The following is a 16,990-nucleotide window of genomic DNA, read 5'->3' as shown; positions in this document are numbered from 1 at the left end:
TGCCCCCCCCCCTCCCATGGGGTTGAGCTGTCTTAATCAGGTTAAACACCCCAGCTCATGCTTTGTTTTCACTGGGATTGTTTATTGTGAATTTGGCTGCCTCAGGCTCCCCGCTCTACACGCCCCCCCACCCCGATAGTATGGGGGAAAGGATCTGGGTGAAGCAGAGATTTAGGGTGGGGGTGGAACATCCCATCCCTTGATTCTGCAAGACTTGTTCTAAGATGCCTAGAGAGGAAGGTTGAAGCCAGAGGTAGGGTGGTAGGAAGCTATCTCTTATACCAGGTCAGGTCAGTGGGACATCTAATTCAGTGCTGCCTACACGGGCTGGCAGCAGCTCTCCAGGGTTTCAGGCAAGGGCCTGCTTGGAGATAGATGTTGTTGGGGGTTGAACCTGCAACCTTCTGCATCCAAAGCTGTTGCTCTGCCCATGAGCTGAGTCCCTTCCTCAAAAGTTCCTGTTGGCCATCTATTGAAGAGAAGGTTCCCATGTCTCCCCCACAAGTTTAGGCAAATGCTAAGTGTGATCACTGGGATTTGGACAGAGGGAGCATTTATAGATTTTGAGAAGTGAGTGAAGCCAAAGCCCCGTTGAGATGACAGGAGGATCGGCATTGCCTCCTCCCCACCCCCACCCACCAAAAACGAGGGCACAGAGGGATTCTGGGCACATGCTCTGAGCTCAGCTTCTGTCTGGAACAGACTGCATCATCGGAGCCTGTTTGTCTGAGATTTTAACAGCGGCATCATCCAGAGTGTAAGTTTTAAGGCTGCTGCTGTGGCACCAGTTTTCCTGTTGGTGTGTCATAGCAAACCTGTAGGCATGCACCCCAAAGATGCTGTTCAGTATCTGCCCTCCAAAAATGGGGATCTCAAAATTTGGACTCTACATGTGACCAAAACCTGACAAATTGTTATAACATTTGTACAACAATTTCCTTTCGTTTGTACAAACAGTCTCCAGTTTTGTGTGTGCAAAGCTTTCTTTTTGGTGCGTATGTTTTCAGTAAAAGGATGAGCAAACTTCTTCAGATAAGGGAATACAGTTTTTTCCCTGTTTTTGTATTGGTTTATTTATTACTTGCTCATTAAAATATTTATAACCTGCCTTTTCTGCCCAGACGCTCCAGGGCAGTTTTCAACAATGAAATGAGATGCATAGTCAACACATTAACATTTATGTAAAGTAGCAGTTTAAGCTTACAGATAGAGTCAGCGGCAATTGGGAGGTGGGAGGCTTATCTGGCGACTCAGAGGGCTTGTGGAGTCCTTTGAAATAACACAGCAAAGCTACAGTGACTTTGTTACAGCAAAGCTAGTAGCAAAAATGGAACGAAGGGCAGAGAAAGGTGCCCACACAAAAAAGGCCTTGCTCTGGATAAGCCACACACCACAACTATATTTAAAATAGTGAGGTACCTGAATAGGGCTGGATGATATCTGGTTTTCAACATCATGATATATATACTGATATATCACAATGTCTGAAATAAAGGTGGAGCTATGTAAAGGCATTGGCTGGCTTAACAGTTTTCCCCACCTGATTATTTTTGTGTAGCATGAGTATAAACTTATCATCATTCATGATCTATTGCCAGGACAAAAAATTATGAAACCAATATCACAATATGGACTTCAAACCGGTTTTGGGCGATATATCGCCCAGCCCTCTATCCTTCACCTCTGTGTACTTTTTAAGGGAAGAAAAGTAGCCACTCTTATCACTTTCAAGGGGGCAGTGAGTGTTTGCATGTGTTGGGGTGGGGAAGGCTTAGGGCAGCCTTTCTCAACCTGTGGGTCCCCAGATGTTGTTGAACTACAACTCCCATCACCCCTAGCTAGCAAGGCCAGAGCTCAGGGATGATGGGGACCCACAGGTTGAGAACCGCTGGCTTTGGGGCTTTGTGGGCAGCAGGGAAGACCTCCAGGACATAATGGTGCCCATCAGAGCCGCTGCTGGTCAGTTTAGACAATACTGAACTAGATAAACCGAAGGTGTGGTTCATTATAAGGCAGCCTCCTACACTCCTATGGCGTTCTGACCTTGCTGTGTGGGGTCATGCGCAGCCCCAGCTATGCATTTTAAATTTATTTCCCCGCCCCGGCTTGCATAAAACAAGCGGGTATGTGCTGCACCTTCAGAGTAAGCGGAAGGGTAACATTAGCAACTGGGAAGAATTTGCAGTTGGTGTCCCATGCGGCTCGTGAGATCTCCTCATCCCAGAAGCTGAGCCATAAAATATCTGCAAAAAGAGGCTCTGTCGTTTGGACTGCTGCCTGAATTCCACTCCCCACCCCCTGGCTAATGGGAACGGCCTGCTCAGCACTTCCCACCGCGGCTCGGCTGCCGTCTTTCTTTGTGAAGTCTGCTGCTGCAGTGATGGCTGTGGGAAGGACAGCCTTTCCGTGTGTAGCTGCAGGGCTGGGCACATTCCTAACATCATATTGGTTTATTTTTAGGAGCCCAAAGCAAGTCGCTCACCTGGGGCTCTCCTATGCATTTGATACATCCTTGGGATGTAGTGGGTAGGGGGGCGGAATAATTTCCTGGTCCCTATAGACTAAGGAGAGCAGTCTCGCTGCTAACCAAATGGCCACTGGTTTGCTGGTCCCCATGAGAGGCTAACTGGTGTATTAATTCATTATAACATAGCTTTTAGGTCTCGCTTTAAATAACTGGTGGTTGGTGTCCTTTGGGACTGGGAGGGCAGAGGGACCAAGGGTAGGTGGAGCCACAATCAAGAGATTGGCAGAAGTAATTCCGCTTTTATTCCTATCCTCCGCCCTGCTGAGTTCAGCAAGGACAGCACTGAGGCCAAAGAGCATGGGTAGGCAAACTAAGGCCGGGGGGCTGGATCCGGCCCAATCACCTTCTAGATCCGGCCCACGGACGGTCCGGGAATCAGCGTGTTTTTACATGAGTAGAATGTGTCCTTTTCTTTAAAATGCACCTCTGGGTTATTTGTGGGGCCTGCCTGGTGTTTTTACATGAGTAGAATGTGTCCTTTTATTTAAAATGCATCTCTGGGTTATTTGTGGGGTATAAGAATTTGTTCATTCCCCGCCCCCCAAATATAGTCCGGCCACTCACAAGGTCTGAGGGACAGTGGACCGGCCCCTTGCTGAAACGTTTGCTGACCCCTGCCAAAGAGGAAGAATCTCACAGGCAGTGCCCGCACCTGCTCTGGTAGTAAGCAAGGAGGCAGGCGGGTGGGGCAGTGTTAGAAACTCAGATATAAAAGCTAGGCGCCAAATTGCTCCTTAAACCAGGCTTACAGTCGCCAAAACGGAATGCCTAGTTGCTATTTTGTGGGGCCAAGATGACTTGAAAGTTGCATTTTTCAATACAAGCTTTTGGTTCCTGAAATTCATTCTGATGGTGCAGATAAAATATCGTGGGTAGAATTCTACAGGATGTGTTGCTCGTGTGTGAAAACAGTGAGGATCCAAGGATCCCCAGGCTTGCATCTCCAGATGGTGGAGCCGCCAGTCGCCATCCTGGCACCTGGGCATCTTCACTTGGTCGCAAATGGTCGATAGCCATTCGCCTGGTGAATTTCGAACACTGAGGTGGAGGTATGGACTACGGTTGATGGGGCAATGCCCCGTCTGCTCAAATGGACCAGCTTCCACTGGTTCAGAGTGTTTGTGGCACCACCCATTAATCTTGCTTTAATGCTTATTTTAATTATTATTGGTTCTTAATGTCTATATATCACATTTCCTCCAAGGAGCTCAGTGTGGTCTACACTGTTTGTTTATTCTCCTCCCCAACCTCTCAATTGCTATCCTCACAACAGCCTGAGAGGTAGGCTAGGCAGCATGGGGATTGGGACCCTGGTCTGCCAGCTCCCAGTTCCAACACTCTCATCTCTATGTTTCTCTGACCTTGTAAAATGGGGCGCATTGCTGGGGCAGAGAGAATGTCTATCCCAAGGAGACAGGATCTGAATGCTCTGGCAGCATGAAGATAACATCAACAGTGTAATTAATGTTTGAGTGATGTAAAAGCAAAGAACAGATTAATATGGTTATAGCAAAATATGCAGAAATGAAAGACTAATAAACCAAGGAAAGAGAAGGAGGGAAGTTGCTGGATATTTAACGGTATGTAAAATGTTTATTTTAAGGTGTAAAATTGAAAACTTAAAAATATATTTTTTAAAAGAGAGAGAAAGGATCTGAATGATGAACCCCCTTATGCTTGATGCTCACAGTCAATCAGGTTCTTGCTCACTCTTCCTCCCCTCCCGTTTATAGTTATGTGTAATTTCCTCACACCTTAATGACTGAACTTGTAATTCTTCTGATGGATGAGGTCATAGTTGCTCATCATCCTCTTAACACGGCTTGTTTAATTGGTTTCCTTGAGTCAGAGCCAGTGGGGATCAATGAACAAAGAGCTCACTTAGGATCTGAGGGCCTGATCTCACAGGGACACAGGAAGCTGCCTTGTAACTGAGTCAGACCCTCGGCCCATGTAGCACAGTATTGCTTACACTGGTTGGCAGCAGCTGACCAGAGTTCCAGACATTCCAAGAGAATGAACCTGGGAGCTTATATTGCAAAGTAGGTGGTCTACCACGGAGCTATGAACTTTTCTCCACATTTCATATCTGCTCTGGCTTCTTTGCACAGAAAGCGGCTACGGTGTGCTTTGGTTCTGGAGAAGGGGAACTTAAAATACTGTCCACAGGATTGTCATGGGAGGAGCAAAAGTAACATGAACAACAGCCTAAGTGAGTGTACTTCCTTGCCTCGGAATTGCGCAGGTATGGACTGGACCCTGGCTATCACTTGCCCCCTTGTGGCCACTGAAAAGGACCCAGCAGAATTGTCTGTGGGTGCCTGCACATTATTGGAAGAAGTAGCATCTTAAAACCAGTGTAACCACTGCAACTTGAAGGAATGCTGGAAATGGTCGTTTGGTTCAGATAACGAGAGTCCAGAAGTTATGGGAACAAGGGTGCTAGTCGTGATTCTTAAGGCTCTCCTACGTTTGTGGTGTTGGTGTGACCTCTGCAACTGGAACAAGTCCTTCAGCTTGGCAGGCAAACTATGAGGACCAGAAACTTAAGGCCCGATTCAACTACCCTGTTCCAGTAGCAGAAGCCAGTGCAAGGATTCCCACTAGTCCAGTGGGGTTTCCCTGCTTCCTACCCCCCTTCCCGAAATCTGGAGGATCAGATGAACCCTCAAAACACTGTGGGATGGGAAGAGAAGGGAGAGCATTTCTGCAGGTTAAATACTATGCTGAATTTCCACCCTTTGGGTTGTATTCAGCTAAGCTGTACTCAGAGCAGACCCACTAAAATTAATGAACCAAGGTAATCATGCCTGTTAACTTCAGTGGGTCTACTCTGAGTAGGCTACAGCTTTGTTTTTGGTGACAGAGTGAGAAATCCAAGACTTTTTTGGGGGGGATATGATGATCTGCAGTGCAAGGTACATTCTGAGCCCTCCTTGCCTTAAATGCAGCCTTCCAGAGGGGATGGGCAAAGTCAAGCTTAAAAAGGGTGTGAGGAAGAGAAAAGGCGAAAACTTGGAGGAGGATTGCTATGTACAACAAGGGCCAGGAATGTTAAACAGCTTAGGCTTGGGGGTGGGAGAGGCGTGACTCTGGTATGATAGTAACTCCTCACAGCCCCTCCCGAAAACTCTCACTCCTTTTCCCAGTGAGGGACCCATTCCATGGGCTGAGAACACACAAACACCGCCTTCTGCACTGAGTGAGACAGGCCATTGTTCCATCTAGCCCAGTACTGTCCATCTGGCTTGGTAGCAGCTTTCTGGGATATTTAAGGTAACCTTGTGGTCGTTTAGCTGGAGGGGCCTGAGATGGGACCCGAGGCCCACTGAGTATACCAGGGGTCAGCAATCTTTTTCAGCCATGGGCCGGTCCACCATCCCTCAGACCATGTGGTGGGCCAGACTACATTTTGGAAGAAAAGAAATGAACAAATTCCTATGCCCCACAAATAACCCAGAGGTGCATTTTAAAGAAAAGGACACATTCTACTCATGTAAAAACACACTGATTCCTGGACCGTCCGCTGGCCAGATTTAGAAGGTGATTGGGCCGCATCTGGCCCCTGGGCCTTAGGTTGCCTACCTCGGCGTATACTTTGCCTCTGAGCTGTCGCCCCCAAGGAAAGGCTGGAGCCAGGGAGCATTTGACCCAAAGTCGTGCCCCGAACATCATTCTCCTCCAGTGAGTCTGAGCTGATCTGTTTCCTTCCCTGCAAAGACTGACCTTTCTGGTTCCTGTGCGAAGGTACACATTGTGCTTTAAAAGCTTGCTAAATCACATGCAAAGCTTGACAGGTGCTTTTGTAGCAAAGAGGTACTTTGCTGTCAGTGAGCTCTCCCCTCCCAACACTCCCTTAACTTCCATGGGAAACGGTGGATTTGAGGTAGGCTCTAAAGCAGGGTTTCCCAGACTTGGGTCTCTGTTTCTTGACTACAACTCTTATCATCCCTAGCTAGCAGGACCAGTAGTCGATGATGGGCATTGTAGTACAAAAACAGCTGGAGGCCCAAGTTTGGGGAAATTTAGCAATCAACCCCTTTTGCCAGGGAACTCTAGGAATTGTAGCTCTGAGGGTGGAGTAGGGGATCTCGTGACAACTCTTGGCACCCTTAACAAATCACAGTTCCCGGGATTCTTTCAGGGACATAAGAACAAACCTGCTGGGATCAGGCCAGCGCCTCAGCGAGTTCAGCCTCACAACTGTCTAGCAGGCACCCCCCAACTTCAGCCCTCCAGATGTTTTGGGACTACAACTCCCATCATCCCTAGATAACAGGACCAGTGGGCAGGGATGATGGGAATTGTAGTCCCAAAACATTTGGAGGGCCGAGTTTGGGGGTGCCTGGTCTAAAGTGCTATGCTGCTGCTTTAAATGTAGAGTGCAGATGGGGCCTTTGTAAAGCATTGTGCGCATGGATGGATTTTTTTATAGAACACGTAACATCCACAGAGCCTAGGGCTTGCCGATCAGAAGGTCGGCAGTTCGAATCCCCGTGACAGAGTGAGCTCCCGTTGCTCGGTCCCTGCTCCTGCCAGCCTAGCAGTTTGAAAGCACAAGGGGCAAGTAGATAAATAGGTACCGCTCCGGTAGGAAGGTGAACGGCGTTTCCGTGAGCTGCTCTGGTTCTCCAGAAGTGGCTTAGTCATGCTGGCCACATGACCCGGAAGCTGCATGCTGGCTCCCTTGGCCAATAAAGCGAGATGAGTGCCGCAACCCCAGAGTCGTCCGCGACTGGACCTAATGGTCAGGGGTCCCTTTACCTTGTTGACATCTGTGTGGTGCAGTGGTTAGGATGTTGGACTGAGACCTGGGAGACTGGGGTTCAAATCCCCAGTTTGCCTTGAAGCTTATTGGGCCACTAGCTACCTCTCAGCCTAACACACCTTGCAGGGTTGTACTGGGTTTGTACTTTAGGCTCCTTGAAGGAAAGGTGGGGTAGAAATACAGTGAGTAAATAGGAAAAGAAAATGCAACCTAATGTTGAGCGATAGTGGAGTATAAATAAGGTCCCTACTGGGCTACTCCTTCGTAATGGGAGGCAGCCTTCGCTTTCCCTTCTATGGAGTTTTCCTCCCTCCCAAGTGCACTTCCCTGTTCTTCCTTTTTTATCCCCTCCAGATGCTATTTTCACCCTTCTGGCATGCCTATTATTCTGTGCTTTGTCCGATTGGAGCTTCCTTCTCTCCCTGCCCATCCAGCCCCTCTTCCGTTCTCAAAGCGAGTTAAATTCCCACTGGGCCAGAGCATCCCGTTTCTTTCCTTTTGTCCCTTCTCCAGGCTGACATGCACAAGACAGGAGCTCTCTCTGCCTGGCTGACTCCCATCCAAACTCTTTTAAAAATTATTTATCTGCCTCGTCCTTTGGAAGCGGCCGGCTGGTGTCCCGTCATTCTTGGCCGGGTTGCAAGTCTTGTGTCCTGATAGTTCCCAGGCAAGCTAAATATGGTTAACTGAAGCAGGGCCCTCTGAAACCTGCCTCCCTGTGAGTCAGGCTGCTGCGCGCTTCTCCCATGACCCTCCATCCTCATCCTGGCCCAGCCGTCTCTGTGGGCATGCTGGAGAGAAAAAGCTGTGTGCGCCCAATCTGGAAATCATCTGGGTGGGATGGTGGATCCTCTTGCAACGGTTCTTCTTATCTTGCTGGCTTCTGCTGAATGAAAGTGCTTGTTTCTGGTGGCAATGCCGTTGCACCAAGATCATTCGTTGCCTGTAGTGGGGGCGAGCAGTGCAGTTCTGCAGTGGCTGGGGCCTGGGCATTTGGGAATTGTAGGGAGGCAGGAAGACCAACAGTAAAGGTAAAGGGACCCCCGACCATTAGGTCCAGTTGTGGCCGACTCTGGGCTTGCAGCGCTCATCTCGCTTTATTGGCCGAGGGAGCCGGCGTACAGCTTCCAGGTCATGTGGCCAGCATGACTAAGCTGCTTCTAGCGAACCAGAGCAGCGCACGGAAATGCCGTTTACTTTCCCACTCGCTCCGTCACGGGGATTCGAACCGCCGACCTTCTGATCAGCAAGCCCTAGGCTCTGGTTTAACCCACAGTGCCACCCACGTTTCCAAGACTAACAGTAGGTGGAGCCAAAGCCATTGATGGATAGAGACACCCCTGGGAGATAAGAAGAAAAGGAGAGCCTCCTGGATCAGACCTGTGGCTCAGCTAGTCGGGAATCCTCTTTGCATGGTGGGCGGCCAGAGGAAAACCCCGCAAGCAGGACCTGAGGGCAGCAGTGTGCATTTTTGTTTTGTTCTACATGTGACTCCACATTTACGTGGGGGTTGCATTCCGAACCCCCCTGCGCATACACGAAATTGCGCAAAATGGGGAGCAGAGTCCTCCTGGCTCCTGAGGAGACCTACCCCAGAGCCCAAAGAAGACCTCTTCAGGCTCCAGGGAGGGTCTCCTCAGGAGCCAGAGTGTCAGTGGGGCTTTGCTGAGGCTTCTCAGCCTTCTTACTTCCTTCAAACTATTTTTTAAATATTTTATTTTAAATTGATGTGACTCACCCTTGAACCTTAACAGTGAAGGGTAGTTCATAGATTGAATAAATAATAGTAGTAACGGGACTAAAGTTATCCAGCTTCATGTTTGTGTGTTTGATATGCGTGCTCAGAACACAAATTCATTTCGGTTGTTGTAGAGAGAAGGGTTTCTGAGGAGTGAGCATGTGTGTTAACTACCCCTTCCTTTTCATTCTCCATAAATGACATCACAGGGGAAGAATTTGGGCTGTTGGGTCAACCTGGGGGTAGTAGCCGGGTTGATCTTCCTTTTCCTAGCAGCTTGGTGACAAATGCCTTTTTTTTTTTTGCTGTCCCACCCATATATATCCCTTCGGCCAACACCGTACAGGAAAATCGGGTTCTGCAGGCCTCTACATCGCCCTGAAGACTGACAGAACCCTCACCCCTCTCTCTCCAGCAGCTGACAGGTCTTTGGAAACAGATTTTGTAGCACAGGTGACTCTGGCGGTTGAAATGCCAGTAGAAATTAAATAGGCACCTGTAGCTCTCAGCTAGTTCCAGCCCAAAGGCTGGTGCCTCGGAAGAATTGTGTGGCTGAGCCCGGCTGGATTGGAGCAAAAGCCCACCTAGTCCTCCATCTTGCTTTCTGTAGTGGCCAAGCATATGTCTCCAGGGAGCTCTAACCAATGGATCTATCCAGGCTGAGAGAGAATCATAGAATTGTAGAGTTGGAAGGGACCCAGTGGATCATCTAGTCCAACCCCCTGCAAGGCAGGAATATGCAGCTGTCCCACACGGGGATCGAACCTGCAACCTTGGCATTATCAGCACCACGCAGAGCTTTCCCCACTGTTGTTCCCTGAACCTGGGTTCTACTTGGCCTTCATGATGACTAGTGGCCATTGGTAAACCTCTTCGCCTCCATAAATTTGTCTAATTGCCCCTTTTAAAAAGCCATTTGAGGTTGTGTGTCCATCAGCACATCTTAGGGCAGTGAATTCTGCTGATTAGCTAGACAGGGTATGAAGAAGTTATGCCGTGGACCCAAGTTCTAGAAGAATGGGAAACTGGGGGAAAAAACTTACTTTTTCTCCACTTTCTCCATACTGCGAATAAATGTATTGTGCCACTCCTTAGTATTCAATTTTTCTTCTAAAAAAACTCCCCAGCCTTCCCCAAATGCTTTAGCTCTGGAGTTCTGAGTGAAAACTGTTTCTCCTTGACACTGGCTTTCTCTGGTCAAACCACTCTCTCCACACACCTCTGCTCCGTGTCATATAGAAAATGCAGGGAAACAGGTCACCTACATCACAGGGTTCTTGAGAGTGCAAGCCACAGTGCTTTGTCTTTGTGCTTGTTTGGTTCCTACTAGATCAGCCTGGTCAGCAGAAAGTGAAAGATAGCAGTTAAGTGTTGCGCTTTAAAAAAGGAAAAATAAATATTCTTAAAGCCAAGGTTGATGTTTGGGATATTTTAATTTATTTTGCCTTTGGGGGAAGGTTTAGAAACATCCGTCCCAAAACAAAGAAAATCTGTTTGTGGGCAAGGACAGGTCCCTCTCCTTCACAGACAGAGTTTTTCTTCCACGATATATATGTGTAATTGTGTTCACACAAGCACACGCTCCAAGCCAGAAGCATCCTTTGTCCACGTTCACCTGCCAAAGAAATTTCAACAACAAAAGGCCTGCTTCTGACGACTGTCAGGGCTGCAAGACTTGTCACCTGGGAGGCTGAGCTGCAAATGGCAAACAGATGGGGCCTGGGCTGGGGAAGTCAGCAAAGCTGGAAAGCTGAAACGTCCAGATTGTTCCCATTCCAAATCTGGCACACAGCCCCCCCCCCCGAAAGACCACCCCCCAGCTCTTGCTCTAACAAGGGCTTTATTCTGCTAGTTATATTTCCACCCGGACCTATTTTGACACATTCATTTTTTCTCTCTCTTTCCCTGCAGTTGCTTTCCAGGTAGAAAACTGACCGCTTGCCCTCTGCCACTGTTTCCCACCCTTCTGCCAGTTCTTTCATTTGCTAATAGCTTCTTAGACTTCGATTTGATCTCCGCTATTAGTAGGGTCACTGATTTTCCCATTGTATGGATTGGGAAAACTGAGCCAGGGATAGTGATTTGTCCAAGGCAGGGTCCTGGACTTAAGGTGGTGTTTCTGTCTGTTGGGACATGCTAGTAACTGTCACCTCACTCAGCGATGATGGGGAACTCCTCCAGCGTAGAGAGTGCCATTTTTTCTCAACTAAAGCCTGAGGTGTGTTCTTACAAACACCTAAATGCACACTAACAAAGCCATCTCATGTGCTGCTTTCACTGTAGGAGATGTTGAAGGCAAAAGGAGCAAGCTACACTTTCCTGTAGGTTTTTGTGAAAGCTTCCTGCCCAAGCTCTTCAAGATGGGAGATTTAATGTACACATTTTTAGCTCACCATTCACTACGCTGTCCCAGGACGGGCTGTGGTCTAAACCACCGAGCCTCTTGGGCTTGCTGATCAGAAGGTCAGCCGTTCGAATCCCCATGACGGAGTGAGCTCCCGTTGCTCTGTCCCAGCTCCTGCCAACCTAGCAGTTTGAAAGCACACCAGTGCAAGTAGATAAATAGGTACCACTGTGGCGGGAAGGTAAACGGTGTTTCCGTGCGCTCTGGTTTCCATCACGGTGTTCCGTTGCACCAGAAGTGGTTTAGTCACGCTGGCCACATGACCCGGAAAACTGTCCGTGGACCAGCACTGGCTCCTTCGGCCTGAAAGCGAGATGAGCACTGCAACCCCATAGTCACCTTTGACTGGACTTAACCGTCCTGGGGTCCTTTACCTCCCCCCCTTTTTTTTTGCATACATCTCATTACAGCAAGCAATGCATAAACCCTACAAGACCATAAATTGAACCAAATCAGTGGCAGTGAGAAAGAGCAACAGCACTTCAGTGGAAGGGGTTTCTGACCTCCTCCTTCACCCAAAGTCTGTGCAGAATGGTGCAACTCTTGACCCCAGTGTTGAAACGTATACAGTGATGAGACCAGACACAGCTCAAAAGGGAGGGCATTTCATAACTGGGAGGCTACTACAGAGAAGTCCCTGTCAGAACCTTCTCTGCAGATCTCAACACCTGAACATGAGAGAAGTCACTACTTCAGAAATGTGGGGCCCCAAGTTACTTTGGGCTCTGTATGTCAATGTAAGCACCTTCTAGAGCAGCGGTTCTCAACCTGTGGGTCCCCAGGTGTTGTTGGACTACAACTCCCATCATCCCTGAGCTCTGGCCTTAATAGCTAGGGGTGATGGGAGTTGTAGTTCAACAACATTTGGGGACCAACAGGTTGAGAAAGGCTGTTCTAGAGGGTTTGAGGTTTTATTAAGTAGCATTTTAATCTCTTGTTTTCTTTTAGATTATAACCTGCACTTTGGGATAGAAATGTGGACTCAGTGAATAACCTAGTACAGCATTTGGATTTTTTGTTTTTACGTTGCCAGAATTTGAAGAATGCTGGCTTCAGAATAAAGCAGATCCCCCTTCATTAAGAGTAGCCAATCTGCTCTCCAGATGCTGTCAGACTACAACTCCCATCAGCCCCAGGATGATAGTTCAGCTGCATCTGGAAAGCACTACGTTGGCTACTCTCCATTCCCATAGATGTAGGAGTTGTGAGTTTGTCTCTCAATTCCCCCCACTCCTTCAGAGGTCTGCCAGTTGCCGCTCCATCATAATGTTGCTCTGTGCCTGATTGGCTTAGCTCCTTTTGGCAAAATTAGCTAAAAGCAAGTAAAATATGATCTGCCAGTTTCTCATCTTCCCCTTCTAATCGTAATTCTGTGCTGTTTCCCTACCCTACTCAGCCCCGCTGTGGCTTCATGCAATTACCTGCCCGTTAATGAGTATTTCCTGGGAATTTAAAAGTCTGGATGCCTGGACTTCGTGGAAGCAGAGATCTCTCTCATAGTGGGCTGTGCGGTTAATACTGGAAATGAATTCCATAAAGGCTTGGCTTGACTGTTACACAATCATTTTTTCTATACTCAGTTCTACTTTGGTGCTAAATCAGATTCTGTACCAATTGTAACCCAAACCAGATCTGAAGATGCTGTTCAGTTGGCTCTGATCAGATTGAGCAATGAGTGGTTGGTACTGGCTATTTGGAGATGTTAGGGATTGAATATAAGTGCATGCAAAGCAATGACCTAGAACCCCTCCAGTGGTCTACCTAAGCAGGCAGCACCTCAATATCTGGTTGTTAACCAGAAGGTTGGTGGTTTGAACCTGCACAAGGATGGCTGTGGGCAGGATTCCTGTATTGCAGGTAGGCAACCTACCTCGCAGGGTCATTGTGAGGAGGAAAGGGGAGGGACCATGTACCCCACTCCGGGCTCCTTGGTGGACAGGGTGGGAATAATAAATGAAATAAATGAAATGGAGGTAGTTGGGAGTGCTCAAAAGGGTGGATAAATGGCAAAAGGTGTAGCGAATTGTTTTCCAGTGGCAGCCGGGTTGGAAACCTAACTTCAGATGAGTCTTCTCAGAGGGAGAGAGGGAAGGAAATTTCAGGAGAAGAAAGGACAGAGCTAAATAGACAGAGTAATGCTAATTTTCTCATCTTGTGTATTCTTAAAGCCGCTTGTTGACAGTGTCATGGTTCCTATATGTCTGTTAAGGATTAATCCTCTGCTCCCCCCAGAATTGGAGTCTTCAGCATATAGTGTTTATACTTCATTTTCATGTCCATGGAACCTGTAGTGGGTGTATCTCTTGCTTTAGTAAAGTAAAGTAAAGTTAAAGGGACCCCTGATCATTAAGTCCAGTCATGGCTGACTCTGGGGTTGCGGCGCTCATCTCGCTTTACTGGCCAAGGGAGCCGGCTTACAGCTTCCGGGTTATGTGGCCAGCATGACTAAGCCTCTTCTGGCGAACGAGAGCAGCGCACGGAAACGGCGTTTACCTTCCCACCGGAGCAGTACCTATTTATCTACTTGCACTTTGACGTGCTTTTGAACTGCTAGGTTGGCAGGAGCAGGGACGGAGCAATGGGAGCTCACCCTGTCACGGGGATTCGAACCGCTGACCTTCTGATCGGCAAGCCCTAGGCTCAGTGGTTTAACCCACAGTGCCATCTGCGTCCCCATCTCTTGCTTTAGATGCACCCAAACAAATTTTTGAGGGGTTTCATTTGAGCAGCTTTTATCTGACAGCACAGTTGGGCAGGGCCGCCCCCCTACCCATTTGGGACCTGCATAGGACCTTTGCTGCAGATGGATCTGGGCTCGAAAACCTCAGCAGCCCCCTCCTCTGCTTCCCCCACCCACTCCCTTCATTCAGGCAGAACTCGGTGGGCGTTTGGAAACTGGAGACGTTTTTCGTGGAGAATCGGGTCTCTGTTTCCAGCCGGTCTCTTCTGTGTCCTTTGCCCCGGCTTGGAAAGTTCCCCAGGGCTCCTTGCGGCCTTCTGCGCCTTGAATAAAGCCATTGTGTTGGCGGGCTCCCACTTGCCTTCCCAAAAAGAGGGAGGGGAGAGGAGGGGTGGACCCCTCTGAACTCTTTCCTCAGGCCTGAGGCCTGCCTGACGGGGACGGGGGTTGCCTAGTGAGTGAGTTCCCTGCACAGAAGAAGAGCCAAAGTTGGTTGGGACCGTAATTCCTAAACAGAAATGCATGCAGGAGTGCAGAAACCTTTCACGAGTTCATTCCCCCTGCGTTTCCATCTGTCCCAACTGCTGGTGGGACTAAGCTCTCACTTTCGCCAACTGGCCTGCGCCCCCTCCCTCACATGCACGACCCCCTCCTTTCCCTGAGAGCGTTGGCAGCAGCTGATCCGACGTGCCAGCCACGAGCCGGGTGCCAGCTTTCGGGCAGCGGGCTAACAAAAGGCACGTTTTCTGACTTGTGCTGAGTGGCGCACGCTAGGCAATTCTTGGGCCATGAGCTCATGGCACCGGCAGGAAATGGTTGGTGCCAAGGGGGGGGGGCGTTGTAGATGGATGAGGAGGGCACATGGGTGGACTGGTATTCTGACATCAACCCTCGCGTGGCTTGATTTGGCTTTGCAGCTTCCTGCCCTCCAGGCAAGGGGGAAGCAAAGTCTAGAAATGGAGGCGGTTTTGCTACCTGCACTTTTATCTCAGTTGCCCCAATAATGAAGAACCTCTTTTCTTTTTTCTTTTATCTACTTTGGCTCTCTTCATAAATTCCATCCTTCTGACAGTCAGTATAGTCAAAATGTTTCAGCTGTGTCACATTTTCCATCTATTTATCGACCTCTTCAGTGCAGGCTATTTTAGGCTGATATTTTTAAAATATAATTCTTCCTTTCCTTTCCTTGATTCTCTTTCTGTGCTGGAGAGGGGGCAGTCCAAATTTGGAATATTGGGATAAAGGGGTGCTGGGTGAAGCACCAACACCCAGCTCCCAAGAATTCACCAAGAAACAGCCCATGGACCACGGATATGAGGACTGTTTTCCTCCCTGTCAAAGGATGTGCATCCCTTTGAGGAGGGTATTTTGGGGGCCAGAGTTGATGGTGGGCAGCGATGTAGCCAGCAGCGGGAGGAACCAGACCCCAAAGTAGGGTACCCCTTTCCCCCATCCCTTTCTTTCCTTCTCCCCCTTCTTTCTCTCCCTCTCCACCCAACAGCTGCCAAGGGGTACAGATAACTTGCCAGTGGTGTGAACTTATTGCTTACCTTGCAATCTGCTCTTCTTTCCATTACACCATCTGTTTTGTTTTTCCTCTCCCTGCAGAGTCCAGTCGTCCACCCCACATGTCTGAAATTTTGGTTCCTCTTTTTTTTGCTGTAGACTTCTAGATCCCACAAAGATCAGTTCTTAGAAATCTGCCCAGTCTTATGACGCCGGCTTCCTGCAAGCTTATGAGGGGGGGCTTGACCTTGTTGTATAGAAATATATTTGCTGTGATGGAGGTTATAATAGTCTTTAAGGCTAAATGTAGTGAATATTGATTGCAATTTACAGTAACTGGGCTGCAAGAGAGAGAGGGAGAGAGATTTTCATATTTCCCTCCGTGATGGAGAGCGGGGATTTCCTGCCAGAGAGAGATGGCTCCATCCTTCCTTGCCCACGGTTTCTACGCCATTAAGACTCCCTCACTGCAAGCTTATTCTCCAGTTTCCTTTGCAGCTCACTAATGGTTTCCTGACTTTATTAACCTTTTGCTTAATTGAGTTGGGGGGTGGTTTACATCACCCTGACTCAATGGGCTCACACTGGGGTGGAGAACTAGATGCCTGAGGGGCCAAATGTGGCCCTCTAGGCCTCTCTTTGTGGCCCTTTAGAGGTGTTTCTGTCTGCCTTGAATTCTGATAATTCTTTAATCTAAAGACAGCCCTATATTGGGAGATTTTTGATGGTTTTATCATGTTTATTATGTTTTTAGATATGCTGTAAGCTGCCCAGAGTGTGCGGGGTATAAATATTATTATTATTATTATTATTATTATTATTATTATTATTATTATTATTCTGGTTTGGGTGCAGGCTAGGAAAGGGAGTGTGTAAAAGCTAGCCTACTGAAAAGGGGTAAAAATTATATCCATTGCTCCACCCAATTTTTCTCTCCATCAGTCTTGTCTGTTTGCTAAGCAAATGTCTGTGTTTGCACACCACAGGCTTGAGGCCAGTCTCCCCTGCAACTCCTTTGCTTAAGAGTCTGGGTCTTTTGCCTCTGGCGCCAAAGTCTTTTGTATTGATCCAAAAGTTCCTTGCTACCTTTTGGCGGGGGGCTTCCTTGTCTCCCCCCCCAAAAAAACCCCCTGGTTCTAATTACCCTAGTTCAGATCTGCAATTAGTAATTTCGGGTGAGCTCTACCAAGAGAAGGCAGGCTGTCATTCTTGGGGAGATTGTTCTCTAGCTGGGCATTGTCTTCCATTCATACTTTTGGCTGAGTTCTAGATGGGCCGGATCCAATCTTGGGGGAAAGGGACATGTGTCCTTGAGGGATACAGTCTCTGTGGATCTTTTCTTGGTCATTTGAAATGGATACAGCGAG

At 48.3% G+C, this 16,990-nt stretch overlaps 1 protein-coding gene across 3 annotated transcripts in view; it reads left to right on the top strand.

Annotated features, from left to right (window-relative positions):
• MCAM (melanoma cell adhesion molecule) overlaps positions 1 to 16,990 on the top strand; it is a 57,238-nt gene that overhangs the window by 5,917 nt on the left and 34,331 nt on the right. The window contains exon 1 of one of the 3 annotated variants that reach the window (XM_081172544.1): positions 14,740 to 14,854. The exons of the other annotated variants lie outside the window; for them this stretch is intronic. Within the exon in view, the coding sequence (XP_081028670.1) occupies positions 14,755 to 14,854 (100 nt within the window). The 5' untranslated portion in view covers positions 14,740 to 14,754. Of the gene's footprint in view, positions 1 to 14,739; positions 14,855 to 16,990 lie in introns of those variants that run through there. 3 annotated transcript variants of the gene reach the window in all.

The sequence above is a fragment of the Podarcis bocagei genome (genome assembly GCF_964188305.1).
Source record: "Podarcis bocagei genome assembly, chromosome: 15".
Lineage (NCBI taxonomy): Eukaryota > Metazoa > Chordata > Lepidosauria > Squamata > Lacertidae > Podarcis > Podarcis bocagei.
The sequence above is the reverse complement of the archived record's forward strand: the minus strand, read 5'-3'. Positions and strand labels throughout refer to the sequence as shown.